The sequence below is a fragment of the Mercenaria mercenaria genome, chromosome 1, assembly GCF_021730395.1.
Source record: "Mercenaria mercenaria strain notata chromosome 1, MADL_Memer_1, whole genome shotgun sequence".
Classification (NCBI taxonomy): Eukaryota; Metazoa; Mollusca; class Bivalvia; order Venerida; family Veneridae; genus Mercenaria; species Mercenaria mercenaria.
Genome location: NC_069361.1, coordinates 2,316,686 through 2,338,765, shown reverse-complemented (window position 1 = coordinate 2,338,765; position 22,080 = coordinate 2,316,686). Strand labels below are relative to the sequence as shown.

Genomic DNA, 22,080 nt, shown 5'->3' with positions numbered 1-22,080 from the left:
CATTTAGCTACAGGCAATAGTCTTCAGGAAATTTCACATTTAATTTTCATGTTGACAGCTCATTCTTTAGAGTTTTTCTTTGCACATGTTGAATGAAGACCCACATATTGCATTTTTAAGACTTTCTGAATAAATTTTTCAGGAAATTAGCATCAGGAATATATCAGATGCTATGAACTGCTTCTTAATGTTACATTAAAGGATATTTGGCTGGGGAAAAAAACACTGCTAAGCAGGGAATGGATATTTCGTGCCATATATTGACAATATATTCCTCACTTAGGAATTACAGCACAGAGAATTGTATACAGTTCTATAGTGGAATAATATAGATTTTTGTGATATAAATGTGAGACTGTGACATACAACAGGCTTTATATAAGTGTACATGTATGTATGACTGAATGTACACGAGATGTCATACATGGAAGAAGAAAACATATTAGGTAAGTGACTCACTTAATAGCCAGTGCTAAACACTGCATCGTTTTATTCAATACCAAATGGTAATTTCAACAGAGGGTTGAGCAATTAGGCTGAAATGTATAGTCAAACCTGTGTGTATATATAATATATATATAGACAACTCTTGAGGAGCCACGCAGTGGTCTTTCTTTGTAGAGTGGTCTGTATCTGTATCTATCACAATTGCAAACATCTTAAATCCAAAAATTAACTGGTCTCTGTTAAGATATGATCTTCTGCACAGATTTGACATGTATGTAAGAAAAGTATATAGACTAAAATAAAGAACAGTAAGTCGCACACTACAGTTCAAACAAAAACCTACTTTTATGGGAATTCTATGAAAGGGGGCATAACATTTTACAACTACTAACAGAAGTGTTATGGAATTGTGCAAGCTGTTGGTCCTCTGACAAAATTAATGATTTTAAATGTGTGATTATTTAGTCTTTGTTAAATAGATACTAAAGTATAAAAGGAGCTTAATTAAACAGCAGTGGTTATAAGCATGATTAAGCCTGTATTTGCATGACAGCATAGCCCAAGTGCCAAAATAGGCTTATGAGAGCACACACCAATAACTGCTTATTGTGAACGCTTCCGGTTACCAGCATCAGTTGTAGGATTCTGTCCTGTATATATTTGTTATTTATAGTTAGGTAGGTAATAATTTACATGACTCCAAATATAAATCGCTGGTCTATAAATTGCGCTATAGGACCAGTCTGTATTTTATTAACCCTTATCATGCTGGACACAATTGATTCTGCCTTTGCAACCAGTGTAGATCTTGATCAGCCTGCACATCCCTGCAGACTGATAAAGATCTGCACTGTTTGCAATTATATTTTTGAAGCACCCCTTTTAACAGTTAATGGTATTGTCAAAACTGGAAGATATACAAATTCGTAATAGAAATTTAGTAAGGTAACGGTTAAATATCAAGCTAACAAGTCAAAATTTTGAAAATAAAACTGTAAAAATAAAAGTTTGATGTCAAGCAACTAAACACATACTGCATCGCTTGCTAGTCGATAGTCAAAGCCATTGAATCTTGGTCTTTTACACCATGGCAATAGTTTTGACTACTGACCACAAAGCCATTTAATAAAACTTATTTAGTGTATAATACAGGACTGTGTATACACAGACCATAAATTTAAAGTTTTCTGTAGTTTGTAGTTTAACCCTTACCATGCTGGACACGACTGGTTCTGCCTTTGCGACCAGTGTAGATCATGATCAGCCTGCACATCCGTGCAGTCTGATCATGATCTGCACTGTTCGCTATTCGGTCAGTAACTTTTTGGTAAGCACCCCTTTTAACAGTCACTGGTACTGTCCAAACTGAAAGATGGACAAGTCCGCTATAGAAATTTAGCAGGGTAAGGGTTAAATTATAAACAGCATTCATACCCTTTTAGATAAGTTTGATGTTCTTGGTTTATAATCTTCGTCCTTGTCATCATCAATAAATGACAGCTCATCCTCATCTTGGTCAAACAGAGTTCCAGCATTAACACTATGACTGTACATATCTCTATCTTTCTCACTGGTATCATCTAGTTCAACATAATTGGTGAATGGCAGGTCTTCCACACCGCTGTCATCATCCTCTATACCTTCAAAAAATCTGTACATGCCAGGAGACGGCTCAAAATATATGTGTTGATCCTCCATTTGTTTGTGTCTTAGATCTGTTGAAATTCAGAAAAAAATAAAATAAATGTTTTGAATTGGCTATATATGATAATGAAGATCAGGTAGATAATGTGGCCTTTTAAGTGTTAATACTGTCTATGATTCGACCAAATGACCTAGTTTTTTACTTAGATAATCCAGTTTCAACCTTAATGTAGTAGGGTAGAGTATAAGGGTGCACTTATACTTCCTTGCTATTGAGTTAGCTTTTATAGCGACGTGGTAGTGTCTGCCTTAGATGTGAGAGGTCCCGGGTTTGATACCCGGTCAATGCTGAAGTATTTTCAGCCTGTTACATTTGGCCCCCAAAGTAAATAACTCACGAGTATATATGAATGGACACCTTGGAACGTCCCACAGAGGTTCAAACTCCTGGAATTCGAGAACGAATTCTAAAATGGAAGGGGTGTATGTAGTAGGGTAGAGTATAAGGGTGCACTTATACTTCCTTGCTATTGAGCTAGCTTTTATAGCGACGTGGTAGAGTGTCCGCCTTAGATGGGAGAGGTCCCAGGTTCGATACCCAGTCAGTGCTGAAGTATTTTCAGCCTGTTACATTAACATAGATTTCATACAGACAAACATTCTGACAAAGTTTTATGAAGGTCAAGTAGAAAATGTGGCCTCTAGAGTGTTAACAAGTTTTTTTCTATGATTTGACATAGTGACCTAGTTCAAGATCACAGATAACCCAGTTTTGAACTTTACTAAATATATTTAACGAAGACAAACATTCTGACAAAGTTCTATGAAGATCAAAATTAACAAGGCAGTCTGAAAGACAGCTAAATCCCCCGCCACTGTTAATGGATAGTGAAAGGGTAAACTTTGATCTTGTGCTGTGACCTTGACCTTCAACTGACACGGCTGACCCATGAATTCTGCACATCATCTTGATGAGGTGATCGTTTGACCAAAGTTTCATGAAAATCCTTTAAGGGGTTTAGGAGATACAGAGCTCAAACCTTTGACCTTGAGCTGTGACCTTTACCTTGAGATGACATGGCTAACTCCAGAGTTCTTGATGAGGTGATCATTTGACCCAAGTTTGATGAAATTCCTTCAAGGGGTTTAGGAGATACAGAGTGGACACAAATACTGGCGTCTTTTTGCTAACTTTGTATGTCCCTACAGTTAAATATATATACAAACTTAAATTCTGACATATCAATACAAGATATTATAACAGCATTACCAATATGCCGTGCCTAAGGAAGGTTTGCATTTAACACATGTCATCTCCTGGGGATTTTTTTTTTTTTGCTAAGTAAGTATTGTCAGGCAATACAAATGTTCCTATGCCCTAATTTTTCTTTATCTTGAATCTATACTTGGTCAAGCAACTGGCAAGCTGACTGGCTTCCTCAAATGAAAGAATTCTACTCCTCAAAAGGCTCAAACCCACAGTGGAGAGACCACAATTATTGTTTAAGGTAGTCCTACACTTTAAGATCAATTTCTTTTGATTTTTCAAAACTTAAGAAAACAAGGCAGTCTGAAAGACAGCTATATCCCCCGCCACTGTTTTGGATAGTGAAAGGGTTGATGGTATTGGGTGGAACCACTTAACATTCGAGTCGTGACCTTGACCTTAAGCTGGCTGGGGTGAATTTTGAATTGTCTTGAGAAGGGGAATATTACAGCCAAGTCATATTAAAGTCCTTCGAGGGGTTTAGGAGATACAGAACAGACATAAAATGGAAGGCTCAAATATTTGAACCAGAGCTGTGACCTTGTTCTTAAGCTGACACGGCTGACTCGTGAGTTCTGCACATCATCTTGATGAGGTGTTCATTTCACCAAAGTTTCTTGAAATTCCTTCAAGGGCTTTAGGAGATACAGAGCGGACACAAAATGGCAGGCTGAAACATTTGACCTTGAGTTGTGACCTTGACCTTGAGCAAACATGGCTGACTGATGGCCATGGCTCTCGTTTGGCAAAATTTGGGGCCGAATATCGGCCCCATTCCCCCCTCAAAATGGTATGTTTTTTTCCCCCTATTTCAAAAAAATTCCCCCTCAAGTCCAAGAACATCCATGCTAAGCGCTTTGCAGTTGATTTGTTGGCCTTAAAATTTTATTGTTTCCAAAAATTCAGTGGCTCAGAGAAAAAATACAAAGTGTGATGTCTGCATAATGTTGTTTATATTTGGCAGAATTCATACAGCAGAGTTTATAATTAACAGAATTCAGGTTTGGGTCAGTAAAGTTGAAAAGAATGTTTATATTTGTTTGCATTTCTTTTCGCGTTTGAAATTCCCCCTCAAAAGAATTTTTTTGAAAATTCATGCGAAATTCCCCCCTTGCATGGACCCTGGCCCCAGTCCCAAAAAGCAAACGAGAGCCCTGGATGGCTGACTGATGGGTTCTGCACATCATCTTGATGATGTGATCATTTGACCCAAGTTTCATGAAAATCCTTCAAGGGGTTTAGGAGATACAGAGTGGACACAAAATGGAAGGCTTAAACCTTTGACCTTGAGTTGTGACCTTGACCTTGAGCCGACATGGCTGACTCATGAGTGCTGCAAGTTTCATGATTATCCTTCAAGGGGTTTAGGAGATACAGAGCGCACACGAAATGAAAGGCTCAAACCTTTAACCTCGAGTTGTGACCTTGACCTTGAGCCGACATGGCTGACTCATGGGTTCTACACATCATGTTGATGAGTTGATCATTTGACCTAAGTTTCATGATTATTTTTCAAGGGGTTTTGGAGATACAGAGCGGACACGAAATGGAAGGCTCAAACCTTTGAACTTGAGTTGTGACCTTGACCTTTAACTGACATGGCTGACTCATGGGTTCTGCACATCGTCTTGATGAGGTAATCATTTGACCCAAGTTTCATGAAAATTCTTCAAGGGGTTTAGGAGATACAAAGTGGACACAAAATGTTACGGAAGGACAGAAGACGGAAGGACAGACCCCTCGCCACGAGTAAAAAATGTGGCCTCTAGTGTTAACAAGGCTTTTCAATGATGTGACCCAGTGACCTAGTTTAAGATGTCAGATAACCCAGTTTTCAGCTTAGCTTAAATTTCATAGAAAGAAACATTCTGACGCAAGTTTTATGAAAATCAAGTAGAAAATCTGACCTGACAAGATTTTTTTATTTGACCTAGTGACCTAGTTTAAGACCGCAGGTTAAGCAGTTTTGAACCTGACTTAAATTCATGGAAAGAAACATACTGACAATTTTTTATGAAGATCAAATGGAAAATGTGGCCTCTTCAGTGTAAACAAGGTTTTTTCTATGGTTTTACCTAGTTTTTGACCTAGGGGTAAACCAGTTTTGAAATTAATCTAGAATACATAGAGACAGACATTCTGACAATGATTTATGATAATAAAGTGGAAAATGTGGGCTCTAGAGTATTAATGAACACATTTTTTCTATGGTTTGACCTAGTTTAAGACCTCAGGTAGCCGAGTTTGATGAAAATGACATACAAAATGTGGCCTCTGGTGTGCAAAGTTTTCTTATTAAACTGACCTCCTGAACACAGTAACAAACCCGTTTTAGGTTTTATCAAAGGCAACATTTTGACCAAGTTACATTTACTTTTGGCCAAAATTGTGACGTCTTGAGTGTTAACAGACAAATGGTTAACAAAACACGACGCATGTGGCATGACAAACAACAGACACAGGGTGATCACAACAGCTCACCTTGAGAACTTTGTGCTCAGGCAAGCTAAAAAAAATTAAGTGACCTTTAATCTCTAAAATAACCCTAGGTTTACAACTTCACATGCCAAACAACATTCCTGTAAAGTTTCATGACTCAGACTCCAGGTCAAATCCTTTTTGAGATACTTGTGACACAATTTTTTTTAAAAGACCCTTAATGTATATTTTTGACTAAGCTAAGGGCCATAACTCTGGTCCTGCAGAGTGAATTAAAAAAAAACAGGTGCACAAATACACACACTGAGTTATATTCCCTTATGGTTTCCTAGACACTAAAAATGAGGTGATTACTGTCTCAAGAGAATGATGATGATGATGATGAAAGTTTAAGAGGTGTGAGAAATAAATTATTCTGGCCCCCACTTTCAAAGTACGTGGTTCGGCCCAACTACCACCCACCAGCACACACATACCCTACATGCACATACACCCCGCTCCTACGTCTTTGTATGATTTCGAGATATAACGAGTACGAATATTTACGCTCGTGTCATGTTTGTATTTCCCGCCACTCGCAACTAAGCTGTAAATATTTACTTTTCTCAATAGCTTCTTATCGACATTGTTCCTCTGCATACAAGTATATGTACTACTTAAAACAAGATAAACGTATCAAATGAAAGAAAACATCAAACTAAAACCCAAGATTACCATTTCCTTGGCATTTCCTAAATTACGTCATTGTACACATTGGGTGCCCGGATTGAAACATGTGTTACTCACGTGTGTGTAAAAATGTAAACAGAAAGTAGGCGTGAGCTGCAAAACTCTACATGTATGAGTCTCAGGAAATTGCACTTATGGAAAGTGAGATGGGTAAGTTAGCTTGGTTATTTTAACACAACAAAACTCTTCATGTTCTCTTGTAATACTAATTTACTAACTTTGGGAAAATAGATAAAAGTTTTGAAGAAAATCGCGATTAAATTAGCCCAGTGCTCTGACAGTAAACATCACTAATTTTTTACTAAATACCTCTAGTAAATACTGCTGGTCAGTTTGTATTCTTTACTATCATACTTAGATTTATTGATGATTCATTCAGGACCTGGTCATTAATTCTTATTATTTGTACAAGTTGTTTTTATGACATTTGATTGACAGGTCAAAGAATAGTAGACACACTGGTGCTGGCATTTTGTCAGCCATCAGTTACCATACATCAAAATGTTGCTTTTAATCAAGAAAAAAAACAACATGTAGTTTAGAATAAAAACTAAATTGCTTCAAATTTCATAGACTATCTATTACTTACAAGTATTATAAGGCAGTTTCCACCACAGACAGTTCTTTCATTGACAGTGAAATCGTTGAAAATATGAGTAGTAAATGCAAGATAAAAACAGTAACTGCCTTTCTTGAAGGACTTCAGTTAAGTCTATACTTGTCACATTGGTTGAGAGGGCTAAGACGCTTACCTATATATGAACGTGAAGGCCGTTTGATTCTTAGCTTCTCCCATTGTAGGGTGTCCTTGCAATGGGCAAGGCACTTGATGCGATTGCTTCAGTCAACCCAGCTGTAAATGGGTACCCGCAAATTCCTGGGGGTAAGGTATGATTGGTTATAACTGTTCTAAAATATGGTTGCTCAAAAGCTCTACAAAGCTTATTGATAATATGTTCATTGTTTCACAAGGGGACGTTAAATAAAACTTGCCTTTACCCTTCTGTTGGAAAGTCATATGATATTACATTTGTGACAGTGTTTTTTCTTTAGTTCTATTTTCTGTGAATGTAAGGTTAAAGTATATCTGTATTTCTTTTAAAGATTAAGAGATTTGCTGTTTTTGAGAACTCCAAGTATTATCCTTCAATTTAAAATGTTTTCAAAAAAATTCTATGTAGTTTTGGATATATTAAAAAGACATTAATAACAGAAATGAGCACTTTTTCAGAGATATATACCATTTAATGAAGAAAATATGGTATTTAAATATTTGTTATCAAAGTAAGAGCCTGCAGTGAGATGTTGGTAATTATCAGTAAGACAAACATACTTTAGATAGCCAGCCACCTTGAAGGAAGTAGCAAGTCTGGCAAACATCCTAAATAATACACACCATCATTCATAGCAGGACAGGATGAAATAATTATTTATTATTTGTGATGGAATTAATTGCTATTTGTCTAGCATTACAATCAGTGCCAGTTGGCCTGGCAGTTGATCTTTAATGAAATGTATTCCTTGGCGAATTTGTTATAGTAAATATCAAGGCCACAAGGCAAGTTCAGTAAGTTGGTGCATCAGTATTACTTAGTCTGTGTTTTTTCACAGGAGATAACTCCTGAGGCTATTCAAATATTGTATAATTATGTCCCTTTTCTTCTCAAATCAGAGCCGAGCAATGTTTAACAGAAATGATTTATAAAAATAAAAAAGATTATATAGTCTGTAGCCAGACTACAGTATTACTGTTAAAATCTATAAATTGTGAGTTTTGTTGAAAACTTAATTTACACTACTGTCTATATAGCATCTAGTAGGTCATAAAGACTGTAACTATGGAAATTTTTGCATTAAAGCCTGTGACAGTATTCTAGTTCTGTCCAGAGAAAACCAGTCGATAACAATTTCCAGATGAGAGTGGACAGACAGACTGCTAGTCCCTTGATCAATAAAGCATTTTTTTCTCATAAAAGCTTCTACAGTATGTGGCAATGTGTCTATTCAAAAACACTTCCTCTCATGCCTGTGTGCAGGATATTCATTCTAAGTGATATAAGATCATTTAAATCTCTTTCTTTTCTGTTCTTTAAGTTCAAGATAATAGATCTACTCATCAAGACTCCAAGTACAGCAGTAGAAATGGGGAGACATAGAAACACACTATAGTTGTTTATATGTTTGGCCTTAATTTATTCATCTTTATCATGAAATTCATAATCATGGCTATTCTTTTCCTATTGACTCATTAGTTGCTAATAATTTTATCTTTCTGGCCTCCTTCACCGATTGCAACATCCCATATGAATGAAATGTGCTCAGTATGTTATTTGTTTATTGCTACTATATCGTTACATCACTCTAATAGGCCAAAGTACATGTAATAATATATACTGTTTTTCCTCAGAAATAGTAGCTGGATGTACCAGATTTCTGACAGAGAGGAATATTATGTGTATTTGTGTGGAATATAACTAAAATATTTTTGGATATATAAAAGCACTCTAGTGCTGCTTCTCTCAGAACTGACACTGCAATTTAAGATATGTTAGATAAGGAAATTCAAAGTTTAATTGGAACTGAGCTGGGAAGAGAGTTAAAAGATAATGAAGATTAATTCAAATGTAACTAAAACTACACTGGTTTTATCAATGAAATGCACTGTATTCACCTGTTTGTACTATTACTGCTGGGATTATATTAAATTTAAAGATGGATGAAGTATATGAAGCTAGGAAACTTTTAGGTGAGTTGAATCGATTCATAGCACATAATGTTCAGGTGGTTGACATTGGTTAGAAGACTAGGTCCTATACGCCTATGATATATCATTTTTTAAATTGCAAATTTTAAAATTGTGTCTATATCCTATGTCCAATATCATAATACAACAGTCAGTTTTATGAGACTGACATTTGTCACTGTGAATTACATAAAATGAAAAAAAATCTTAAATTCAACATTATCAGTCTAGGAGCTAGACTAAGTGGTTTGTACTTGTGTAGATCTTTGTTGTTTCTTTGGAACGGATACACTGTGTGCTTCAACCCCTCTAAACAGGAACCCCTGAATACCAGAAACCCCTCCAAAGTAAAAACAAATTGTGGTCTGAACTTTTACTCTGGTATGGAGGCCATTTGGTTTAGAGGGGTTCCACTGTAGTAATGACAATTTCATTTTTTGATATCCTTTATTCATTTCTAGATTTCAGAAATTTATTTTGTTGTATCATTAATTCATGCGAAACACTTAATGTAATGTTCTTGGAATGTTTGCTTTTGTTTTGTTGTAATTTTGTATATTCATTTGCATGTATACATGTAGGTTTTATCATTTTATATTTTATTGAAACATAAGACTTCATCTCATTACAAATGGGGTGGCATATAATGTGTGCACAGTTTGTAAATGCATGAATGTGCAAAAAATCTTGTCTGCTCTATGACTTTGTTGTGCATTGTTGGATTTTTAAATGACTTAGTACAAATATTCACTATAACACTACAGCATGTCACCTGCTTCTTCCCACACCACAGGCTAGCAGGTCAAGGTCAGTTATGGAGGTCAAAGATTTAAGGTCATTTTTCTTGTTTACCCTATAACATTTTCTTGCATCATGCACTGATGGATATTCAAATTACATAGAGATAACCACCATATAACAAGACAACCTGTCACATGCAAAATCCAGACCCCTAATATAAAAGTGAAGGACATTTCGAAAAGTCAAAGCTGTATGGTCATTTTTATTACCCTATTGGTTGAAAATGAATTTAAGGGACTTATAATCTATGGAATCCAGTAAGGATTGCACTTCCCTATCCATCTGTCCCTCATTTCATCCGTCCTTCCTCTCATTGCAGTCCTGTCCATAACTCAATAATCCATTAAGGGATTTTAATATTACGTAGCACAAAATTAATGTTCCCTATAATGAGATGGTGTGTCATGCGCAAAACACGGACCCCTTGCTCTAATGTCAAGGTCACACTTGGAGGTCAAAGACCAGCAGGGCTTTTTTTCTGGCCTGAGTCTGTAACTCGACCATCTATCAAGGGATTTTAATATTACTTGGCTCAAATATTTCCCATAATATGACAATGTTTCGTGCACAACTTTCAGACCCCTAGCTTAAAGTTCAAGGTCACACTTGGAGGTCAAAAGTTAACATTGTATTAACTGGGTCTGTTTTGTGTTTGGTCCAGAATTCTGCCATCTATCAAGGGATTTTAATATTACTTGGCTCAAATATTTCCCATAATATGACAATGTTTCGTGCACAACTTTCAGACCCTTAGCTTAAAGTTCAAGGTTACACTTGGAGGTCAGAAGTTAGCATTGTATTAACAGGGTCTGTTTTGTGTTTGGTCCAGAATTCTGCCATCCATCAAGAGATTTCAATACTACATGGCACAAATGTTCCCCATAATAAGATGACATGACATGCACAACACAAAGAACCTTAGTTCAAAGTTCAAGGTCACACTTGTAAGTCAAAAGAGTCATTTTTCTTGTCTTTTCTTTGACTATTTTATATATGCATGGATACACAAACATTAGCCATTACCAGATGAAGAGTCATATTCAAGAAATATATTAACCCCTGCTTTAAAGGTCTAGGTCACACTTTGAAATTAAAAAAAATTACATGATTTTTCATGTTCGGTCTATAACTTTTGTATGAATGGATGAATATTCATATAACTTGGCACAAACATCCACCATTACTTATTATAATTATTACAATACAATATCAACCATGATTAAAGAGATCCACATATTATACACTGATTTAAGAAATTATTTGGAATTTGTGTGTCAAACGTTTTAATCTATACTATTAAATAAATTTGTTTCAATATTCCATCCGAAACCAACTCTATAATTTGAAATTATTTTCTGTCTGGCTATTTAATTGGCCAGATAATATACATAGTGCTGTTGGTTAATTTTAATTTCATCTAAATAATTCTCTGGTCAACAATGACTGAAAGATAGTAACATTGCTGTTTTGATAGATTTGCTCATAGGTTGCCAGTAATTTATAAAACAATTAGAAGATACTTTTGTAGAAAACACATGTCTCCCCCTAAGCATAGTAGTAATAGACAAGAAGTCAATAGGACACAGAAACACAGATGGTTGGCTGCAATAGCACATTTTCAGATTACAGGTATAACTACGTCACACTCAATGCGGTCATCCCTATTATTAGTAACAAACACTCGTGGCAGAGAGATTTTCGGACAGTAGAATTCTATAGCACATAGAGTTAATTAGTGTAAGGATTGCATTTGCACATTCTTATCTCACAGTAAATGATGTACCTGGCCAGTGTTGCAAAATTTGTTTATATTTAAGGCACTAAAATGCATATTAACTGAGATGGTTGAATATTTGGTGCATTTTATCCACATCTTTTAATATAATCATGAATGGAATATACATGTAATAATTGATCATGTATACATATTTATGAGACTTATTTTTAGTAAAAAAAAATGCTTAAAAAATGTCTTAACAATTGGCGAAATAAGAACATCTGCATGATTTATATATATACGATAGTTTAAATTAAAAAAATAATGGGATGTAATTTTATAGCCCATTTTAAGCTACTTAATTAATGTACCTAGTAAAGGTGCTGGACAAACTTTTAAACTGATATTTTCCACGATGTTATTAGATGATATTTGTTAATTGTATTTTGTAACAATCTCTGCTTTTATTTTAGACGGAAAATTAAATTTGAATTTAGTAACTTTTACACATAAAGATTATTTATATAATCTTGAATGATAGTAAAAAAATGCAGAAAAATATATTGTTTTTAATTTTTGTTGCATAATAAATTTGTAACATTTGTTCTGACAGATTCTACTTGGTTTTTTTCTTTATTGTTTGTTGCAGCATTATTATCGTTTTAGTCCTATTTAGGCTATGTATTATGCGTCTCTGAAGTAATGTAAACTGTCACACAACTTCCCCACAAAATTTGGATCCAGAACAAATTATTTCTGATTTACTCTCTCTAGTCAAAGTGTCCCCGAGATCAAACTCGCAACATCTGGATTGGTCACACTGAGTTGGCTAAAATACTGAATATGTTTTAGTTTAAACACAAAAAAAAATTCTTACAAAGTTAAGACAGTTGTTCATGATCTCCCCACTCTGATTCTCAAAAAAAGGGAAAATTGTTTTATACTGACAGATAACATTATGTAACTTTCATATTAAAATGTATTTTTTTTTATTGATATAGATTTCAGTCTAAGGCTTTCAATAACAGATGGTTTATTTTCCTATCGGTGTCATCTGTTGTTTACATTCACCAATGATAATACAGAACAATATGTCATTTGATTTTATGATAATCTTAGTTAAAACCAATTTTTAATGTTATTTTTTATTCATCAAGTTTTCCCGAATTATTATTTGTTATAACTAATGTCATAGCTCTCGGTATAGTCAATCTAATTAAATTTCAACACGAATAAGATATACTAGTAATCTAATTTGTTGTGAAAACAGTTTACTGCATGTTATAATAGCATCAGGTAAAGTAGATGTTTCTGTAATTCAGTCTACAGAGTTCTAGGACATGTCTGAATCCATTTAAGTTCTTAAACAGAAAAAAATAATGTGTAAAACAATATTCAACCATCACATAACATTCATTGAGTCTATATAAATAACACACATCTCTCTGAATGTTTGTCCGAATTCTAAAACCATAAACCTGGGTTTTATCAGGTCATTCTAAAAATAGACACAGGGGCTGATTAGAGAATGTGCTATAAGGAATGTCTACTCAGCATGTCCAATCATCCTATGAAATTTCAACATTCTGGGTCTAGTGGTTCTCAAGTTATTGATCTGAAAGACTTTACAATGTTCAGGCCCCTGTGACCTTAACCTTTGCACAAGTGACCCAAAAATCAATAGGGGTCATCTACTCTATAAGTCCTATCATCCTATGAAGTTTGAAGGTTCTTGGTCAAATGGTTTTCAAGTTATTGATAGGAAATGGTTTTCCATGTTCTGGCCCCTGTGGCCATAACCTTTAATAGAGTAAACCCAAAATCAATACTAGGGGTCATTTACTCTGCATGTCCAGTTATCCTATGAAGTTTTAACTTTCTAGGTCAATATTGATCAGAAATGGTTTTCCTTGTTCAGGCCTCTGTGACCTTGACCTTTTATGGAGTGACCTCAAAACAATGGGGTCGTCTACTCCATAAGCACTACCACCCTGTGAAGTTTGAATGGTCCTCTAGATATTGATCACAAATGTTCTGGCCCCTGTGACCTTGACCTTTCATTGAGTGAACCCAAAATCAATTGGGTTCATCTACACTGCATGTCCAATCATCCTACGAAGTTTCAACATTCTGGGTCAAGTGGTTCTCATGTTATTGATCGGAAATGGTTTTCAATGTTGAGGCCCCTCTGACCTTGACCTTTAATGGAGTGACCTCATAAACAATAGGGATCGTGTACTCCATAAGCCCTACCACTCTATGAAGTTTGAAGGTTCCAGGTCAAATGGTTCTCCAGTTATTGATCGGAAATGAAGTGGGATGGATGGACAGACAGGGCAAAAACAATATGTCTCCCCCAGTATGGGGGACATAATTTTCATTTCTGTAGATCCAATCCACTTTTTATTCAAAGTTATCCGGATTAATGACATTCATAAATTCATCAAATTTATAGCAAACAGAGTTACGGAACCTAGGTCGTGCTGTTAGAATTCTCATGAGGAAGGCATGTTTACAAGTTCTATATGATGCAAACAAGAACTGGCAGAGAATCCTTAACACAATGGCTGCACATGGCTCAAATAACTTTGTGTAAGCAGTAGCTGCCCAAAGTTTCATCATGGCAAGCTAAAAGCATTAAAATATCCAGTCAGGAATAGATGTAGAGGGAAAGTAAGATACTATTCTTACATAATAAACATTTATTTGAGACAGAACATGGACAACAGTGAAACCTTAATAAAACATTTAAATAAACACAAAATACATTACAAGAATATTTGACAAAAGATGTTTGCTTTGTAAGGTTTAAGTCTGTATTTATTTCAATGATAAAAAGGTTTGTTTGACGTTACCAAAAGTATGTCACTAGAGCCATGAAAAATGTGTATAATGAAAAGAAATGAACAAAAATTCCTACCCAAGTATCTTGATCTGTTTGGAAATATCATGAAAAATTGCTGCTTACTTATGGAAATATTGACCAACAAAGAATATACTGCACTGAAGATTCTTGCACATTACTGAAGTTATTGATGTCAGAAACTGATATATTTGTTGGTAAGCAATAACAAGTCTTAGCGCTACATAACGAACATTAATTTGCGAGGATGCAATTAAAATTTTCAAGGTTGACTGCTAAAAGACGTAATTACACATCATTATAATTTCATATAAGTAGATGTTTTGTTTTGATGTCAATTGGTGATTATCTTTTTTGGTTGTCTTTTAATGCTTATGAAATAAACACTTTTTTTGCATGCGGCTAAATTTCATCTGGGGTGATCTTTGAAGTTCTAGATATTTAAAATGAAACAACCCTGGGAAATAATATTTACCCATATAATAATAATTGAATTTGCATACATCTTGATCTAATTTCTATAATAATACAACAATGAATAGATCATTGCACAATGAATAAAGTGACATTACTTCTGGAACAACCCTTGTATATAAGAAAAAAGCGCAATATTTTTGGTTATCTAGCAGTATAAATTTAAAAGGAATATAGTCAAGACATCTACTTTATATGTAACATCTACAAAGACCCACAACAGCATAGGAATTGTGGTTTATATGTATTTATAAAGTTTCACTAGAGTTACCATTGAAGTACAAAATTCTGCAAACAACAGAGTTAAATAACACTATGTATGTTTTTGTTGGAAAATCAGGTACATCTTAGCATATTTTAGCAATGTTGTAGCCAGTTACACTGTGAATTTCCAAGGTCTGGTTTAGTTTTATTTATCCATATTATACTTCAGTTTAATCATCATTTTTCCTCCATCTGACAAAATCATTCTTTTAATATCAATATCACCAGGTTTGATTGTACAATTCTCCGGCAGGTAGTCACCAAGGTTAATGTCAAGGTCACCCACTGATTTCCCCATTTTACTGGTACCAGAGAAACTAAACATAGTTTGACCATCCTCCTTCAGGGAAACTTCCTGTTTTGTTATTTTCTTACTCAGATCATTGCTAAATGAGTACTCTATCTCAGCTTCACATAATACCGTATCCACCATTTCCTCTTTGATTTCTGTTTCATTTTCTCTTCTACACTTTTGAGTTTCTGTTTTGTTATTTATAACTTCTTTGTTTGAGTCTGCATTTGTTTTATGCTCTTTAGATCTTAAGTTCATACCTTTGTTTTTCACAGTTTTTCTTGGGCTTGCATCTTCTAAGCCAGCAGCATCAGGTTTTCTCTTTCTAGAGGATTCACTTTGACAGGTACTTGGACTATCAGGGGTTTGGAAACATTCACCTTCGTAATCTGCCGGTTCTTGTTTAATGATGACGTTGTCATAATCATAATCATTTGTTCCATCAGAATCACATTCAGCATTATTTAAGGAACCATCATTTCCATCAGAACCTGCTTTTCGCAAAAACACTGGAACAGGGACTGCAGAATCATTTGTTTTCATTTTGACATCTGTGGTCATATTGTTGGCAGTTTCAGTTGCTGTAGGAACTAGTCTAGCTACTTTAACAGTCTTGGGTAAGATATGGTTGACTGCAGTCAGTTGATTTGTAAGATTTGAAACACCAGTCACAAAGGCTGCACTTGTGCTTGGTTGTAGGCCAGCTTTCAGTATGTTTTGACTAGCTTGTAGGGCAGTTTGCAAGTCCATTCTGTCAGTCTGCTTGTCTGTGTTTGTTTTAGAGGGACTTTGCTGTACCTTAATAAGACTACCAATCTGTGGGATTTGATTTACTTGATACATATACTGTAGCTGGCTTTGATCTAATACTGGCTGAATAGGTAAACCCTGACTTGCATTTACTAACTGAAGAATTGCTTTGGTCTGGGTTTTCACATCATAAGTTCTTATTATGCCAGGAGGTGGATCAAGAATCTTGCTGATTTCCAGCTGATGTTGGATTATGAATGCTTGTTTTCTTCGAACCATGTAACCTTTCACCTGTAGGTTGTCTAGAGATGACTGGACCAGAGCCTGAGTTGTGAAGTACCCTTTGAGACCTGCCTGCTTCATAATCTGACCAAACTTTCTCTGCAGCTGGTTACGTCCAATAGCTAGATTACAGAATACCATATCTCTCTTTGGTCTTAGGAAAAGACAGTTTTCCCCTGAATCTACAAGTTTTATGAGTTCAACATAGTATTTTAATATATTGTAGAATGTTCTTGGGTTATTTTCATTACAGTAGTGCCTAAGTTTAGTTGTGGTATTTTGTGCAAGAAGTGACAAATTATGACAGCATGAAGTTTGATTGTATATGTCCAACTCACTTGCAAAGTCTGTGTCGAGTTCCAGATATTTTCCAAACTCGTTTTCTCCAAAGATGAACGTGTCTGGTTTCATTGTTCTCAGTGCCGTCGAGGACACTATGCCAAATATTTTGACGATATAGAAGAAGACAGTGTTACTGAGTGATTCAGCAGTATTGCAGCCAAATATGCCAAGGTCCCAAAGATATTCCTCTTCTTTGCTTGTAATTCCAACTGCTTGTGCATTCTTTTTAGCAACACCAGTGGCAGCCAAGTCTTTAATTCTTTTCTTCATGGCTTGACAATATTTAGGATATTGAAATTCATTTTTGATAAAAGTTACTGGCTTTGTGTTTAGGCTCATACAATAAGTTTTCAAAAATCGCTGAAGTCCAAATATAACCCCACGTAATGTTTCAGGAGTATAATTTTCTCCTTCCTTATTCTTACATTCAGTTACAAACTTTGCGAGAGTGGTGTCCATCACCTCAATGCTTTTCCCACATATCTCATAGAAAAACGGAATGGCAGATTGATTTGAATTATCCTCCATTTTCTCTGACCTCCATGTGTTCCAGCAAAACAGTGCCCATTGAGTGGCCCTTCTTGTGTGATACTTATCAATCAACTCTAACACAGCTTTATCTTTAGGATGGATTTGTACGTTAGAGGAAGACCCTGAATCTGCCTCCATCAAAGATGGTTCAGAATCTTCAGTTGCTTGTAGTAAACTTGAAGACTCCTCTCCTGTGGAAGTACAAGGCTCATTGCTGTTTGATTCATCATCCATTGTCAACACAACACAAAACTGTCCTGAAAATATATTTAAAAATTCACATATATTTTCCTATTTAATAACTCACATGGACATGAAGCAATTTAATGGTGAGCTTTCTTCATAAAAAATAAAACAGACAGAAAATATATGGCCTCAAAATCTTGCTCAGAGATATGGATGCCCCAAGAAACACTTTGAGTTATGGCCCTTGAATAAATCAGAATTTTTTTTTCTTCACATTGTTAACATATTGATGGCCATTATTTCTTAAAGTATAACTTTGTAGTTTAAATAAATTAGACGACAGTAGCAGTCCATCGTGCATGATACAAGCGCTTGCCGAAAATCTGTTTAAGCTGTTATTATTAGTCCCCTACCGGTGTCCTGCAATAACTCGAAAAGTATTCAAGATAGGTTTGCGTATAGAAGGCAATATGTAGATAATGCATGTATGTGACTACTGCCTGTAGGTCAAAGGTCATGGTCTCTATTGAAGGTCAAGTAAAAATTTGTGTCTGCTCCATAACTTTTATTATTAATAAATGCATTAATGGATTATCTTAAAAATGTACACAAACATTCCCCATGATGAGACAATGTGTCAACACATGATCTATGCTTGTTGGTTAAAGGTTAATGCCACTGTTTAAGGTCAAGTGAATTTTTTTTTTTTTTTTTTTTTTTTTTTGCATTGACAGATTTTTTTTATTACTACTCAGAAATGTTTCCCATGATTACTGGTACACTATTTGTTGCCCACATGGCCCATGGCATGGTCGTAAAACTGAATTTCATTGACCATGAATGTGACCTACTGACTTTCTTAATATTTTATCATCAGTTTGACATTTGAAACATGTAGCTCATATTACTCAGGTGAGCGATCCAGGGTCATGATGATGTTTTTATGCCCCCACCACTTTGGGGGAGGGGGGGCATATAGATTTGCTCTTGTCCGTCCGTCCTTCCGTCCGTCCGTCCTTGCGAAAATGTTGTGTCGCGCGTAGCTCTGAAAGTATTTGACGTAGAGTCACAAAACTTTACAGGAATGTTGGTCAGCATGTGTAGTTGTACACCTGGGGTTTCGCGTCCGGATTCATTCAGTCATGTAGAAGTTATGGCCCTGACTTTGTAAAAATTGGTCATTTTAATGTTGTGTCGCGCCTAGCTCCAAAAGTATATGACCTAGAGTCACAAAACTTTACAGGCATGTTGGTCAGCATGTGTAGTTGTGCACCTAGGGTTTCGCGTCCAGATTCATCCAGTCTTGTAGGAGTTATGGCCCCTGACTTAGTAAAAAAATGGTCATTTTAATGTTGTGTCGCGCATAGCTCCAAAAGTATTTGACCTACAGTCACCAAAGTTTACAGGAATGTTGGTCAGCATGTGCAGTTGTGCACCTTGGGTTTCGCGTCCGGATTCATCCAGTCATGTAGGAGTTATGGCCCCTGACTTAGTAAAAAATTGGCCATTTTAATGTTGTGTCGCGCATAGCTCCAAAAGTATTTGACCTAGAATCACCAAAGTTTACAGGAATGTTGGTCAGCATATGCAGTTGTGCACCTGGGGTTTCATGTCCGGATTCATTCAGTCGTGTAGGAGTTATAGCCACTGACTTAGTTAAAAATGGGTCATTTTAATGTTGTGTCGTGCGTAGCTCCAAAAGTATTTGACCTAGAGTCACCAAAGTTTACAGGAATGTTGGTCAGCATGTGCAGTTGTGCACCTGGGGTTTCGCATCCGGATTCATTCAGTATTGTAGGAGTTCTGGCCCCTGACCTGGGAAAAAATTGTCATTTTTGGCCCCTGACCTGGGAAAAAATTATCATTTTAATGTCATGTAGTGGGGGCATCTGTGTCCCATGGACACATTTCTAGTTTGATTAGCATATGACATTGTATATGCAACTGAAAAATATTTTTAAACAGTAAGGAGTTCTGCGCGGAGTGCTAGCAAAAAAGAAAATCCTAAAGCCAGTGCGAGAATGCGGCGCCGGTGACGCCACCGTGACGGCCACCCATAAATTTTGCAAAGTATGATATTTGCTGTAACAAGTATGGTGACACTAAATGTAAACTGTATGTTTCAAGTGAATATTCACTTTCTTTTGAGTAATGAATAGTTTCTTTGTAATAGAAATATTTTAATGATTAATTCCAATTTTAAGCGGTGCCTTAATTCATATTAAGAGAACATTTAAAAAGCGGAGTATTATGTCTCCCCCCGCCCTCTGGGGGAGACATATTGTTTCTGCCCTGTCCGTCCGTACGTCACACTTCATTTCCAATCAATAACTGGAGAACCATTTGACCTAGAACCTTCAAACTTCATAGGATGGCAGGGCTTATGGAGGGGACGACCCCTATTGTTTTGGGGTCACTCCGTAAAAGATCAAGGTCACAGGGGCCTGAACATGGAAAACCATTTCCGATCAATAACTTGAGAATTACTTGACCCAGAATGTTGAAACTTCATAGGATGATTGGTCATGCAGAGTAGATGACCCCTATAGATTTTGGGGTCACTCCGTTGAAGGTCAAGGTCACAGGGGCCTGAACATGGAAAACCATTTTCGATCAATAACTTGAGAACCACTTGACCCAGAATGTTGAAAATTCATAGGATGATTGGTCATGCAGAGTAGATGACCCCTATTGATTTTGGGATCACTCCGTTAAAGGTCAAGGTCACAGGGGCCTGAACATGGAAAACCATTTCTGATCAATAACTTGAGAACCACTTGACCCAGAATACTGAAACTTCATAGGATGATTGGTCATGCAGAGTAGATGACCCCTATTGATTTTGGGGTCACTTTGTTAAAGGTCAAGGTCACAGGGGCCTGATCATGGAAAACCATTTCCGATCAATAACTTGAGAACCACTTGATTCAGAATGTTGAAACTTCATAGGATGATTGGATATGCATAGTAGATGACCCCTATTGATTTTGGGATCACTCTATTAAAGGTCAAGGTCACAGGGGCCTGAACATGGAAAAACATTTCTGGTCAGTAACTTGAGAACTACTTGACCCAGAATTTTGAAACTTCATAGGATGATCGGACATACAGAATAGATGACCCCTACTGATTTTGGGGTCACCCGGTCAAAGGTCAAGGTCACAGGGGCTTGAACATGGAAAACAGTTTCCAATTCATAACTTGAGAACCACTTAGCCCAGAATGTTGAAACTTTGTGGAATGATTGGACCTGCCAAATAGATGATTCCTATTGCATCCAGCCACTAGTGTTGCTTAGACTTTTGCTCCTGTCCCCTATTGACTTCCTGCCTATATGACTATGCATTGGGGGAGACATGCCCTTTTCTACAAAAGCATCTTCTAGTTTCAGTTTTATATTTGCATTGTTACATAATGGGATATTTAAAAAATCTGAATAAAAAGACAATTTTTAAAACCATTTCTGGCTTCACAATTCATTTATTTTCCAACCAAGATAGGTAAAGGGAGGTAACAATAATTTTACAAACTTGCATAAATTTCCAATAAATTTTTGGTTAAGTATAAAATAATTGTCAATGTTCACATTTTGGCAAAGATATATAGTACAATACTTATCATTCCTAGGTCTAAGTATGTTTGACAAATTTATATGTGTGTGATAAAATAACTCTTAGGCAAGCAGGCTTTTAAGAATAACTCAAAATTAATGCTGTTATCATTAAATCTCTAACAGAATATGTGATAAGTGAAAAATGTCATTAAATGTTGCTTGAATGTGACTGACTACCCTGCTTCTCTGACCCGGTCTAACTAGTGACAGTAAAATCAGACAATACTTTAGTTTGTTGGTCAATTAGTTAGATTGAACAGAGAACACATTGTAAATGTCCTGTAATTAGAGCATTGATCTAATGCCAGTGTATGCTGTATCTCTGTTTAGCATACAATATCAACATTGATTGTTACACCCTGAGAAACCTGATAGAGCATGTATACAATCCAATAACACACATACACAATGAAAATAGTGGTGTATAAAATCATTAATACACAGTAAATCTATCTCTTTACAAAACAACCTATTTAACTGTACAGTCGCACTGAACTTGAGGTTTTTATCAAGAAAATCATAGTTACCTCTTTATAGAATATTTTTCTTCTACAGTCTTATATTATCTGCATGTTATATCACTAGAATGTTTCTTCTTGAATTAGCAGATGACAAAAACACTTCTCCATTAAATGTGCTATATTTAGATCAACCAATCAAAATCAAATAAATATTTCTATTGAAGGGAGAGAACTT

The 22,080-nt window shown here is 35.8% G+C and overlaps 3 protein-coding genes across 9 annotated transcripts in view; 1 reads left to right on the top strand and 2 right to left on the bottom strand.

Moving 5' to 3' along the window:
* LOC123545175 (uncharacterized) overlaps window positions 1-6,569 on the bottom strand; it is a 41,071-nt gene extending 34,502 nt beyond the window's left edge. Inside the window, exons 1-2 of the mRNA XM_045331510.2 lie at window positions 6,512-6,569; window positions 1,882-2,162 (exon numbers count right to left, since the gene is read on the bottom strand). Of these exons, the coding sequence (XP_045187445.2) occupies window positions 1,882-2,145 (264 nt within the window). The 5' untranslated portion in view covers window positions 2,146-2,162; window positions 6,512-6,569. The remainder of the gene's footprint in view (window positions 1-1,881; window positions 2,163-6,511) is intronic.
* The window catches only part of LOC123524816 (echinoderm microtubule-associated protein-like 2), an 89,008-nt gene continuing 73,485 nt past the window's right edge, over window positions 6,558-22,080 (top strand). For 2 of the 7 annotated variants that reach the window (XM_053537924.1, XM_053537913.1), the window contains exon 1: window positions 6,615-6,676. In XM_053537924.1, coding sequence (XP_053393899.1) covers window positions 6,634-6,676 — 43 coding nt within the window. In that variant the 5' untranslated portion in view covers window positions 6,615-6,633. Of the gene's footprint in view, window positions 6,677-8,946; window positions 9,273-22,080 lie in introns of those variants that run through there. The other 5 variants (XM_053537916.1, XM_053537900.1, XM_053537902.1 and 2 more) reach the window with 5 other exon arrangements.
* Window positions 15,352-22,056, bottom strand: LOC123545176 (uncharacterized). Its single transcript, XM_045331511.2, has 2 exons — window positions 21,912-22,056; window positions 15,352-17,842 (listed from the first exon to the last, which is right to left on the bottom strand). The coding sequence occupies exon 2, from the start codon at window positions 17,817-17,819 to the stop codon at window positions 15,534-15,536; it is 2,286 nt and encodes a 761-aa protein (XP_045187446.2). The 5' UTR covers window positions 17,820-17,842; window positions 21,912-22,056; the 3' UTR covers window positions 15,352-15,533.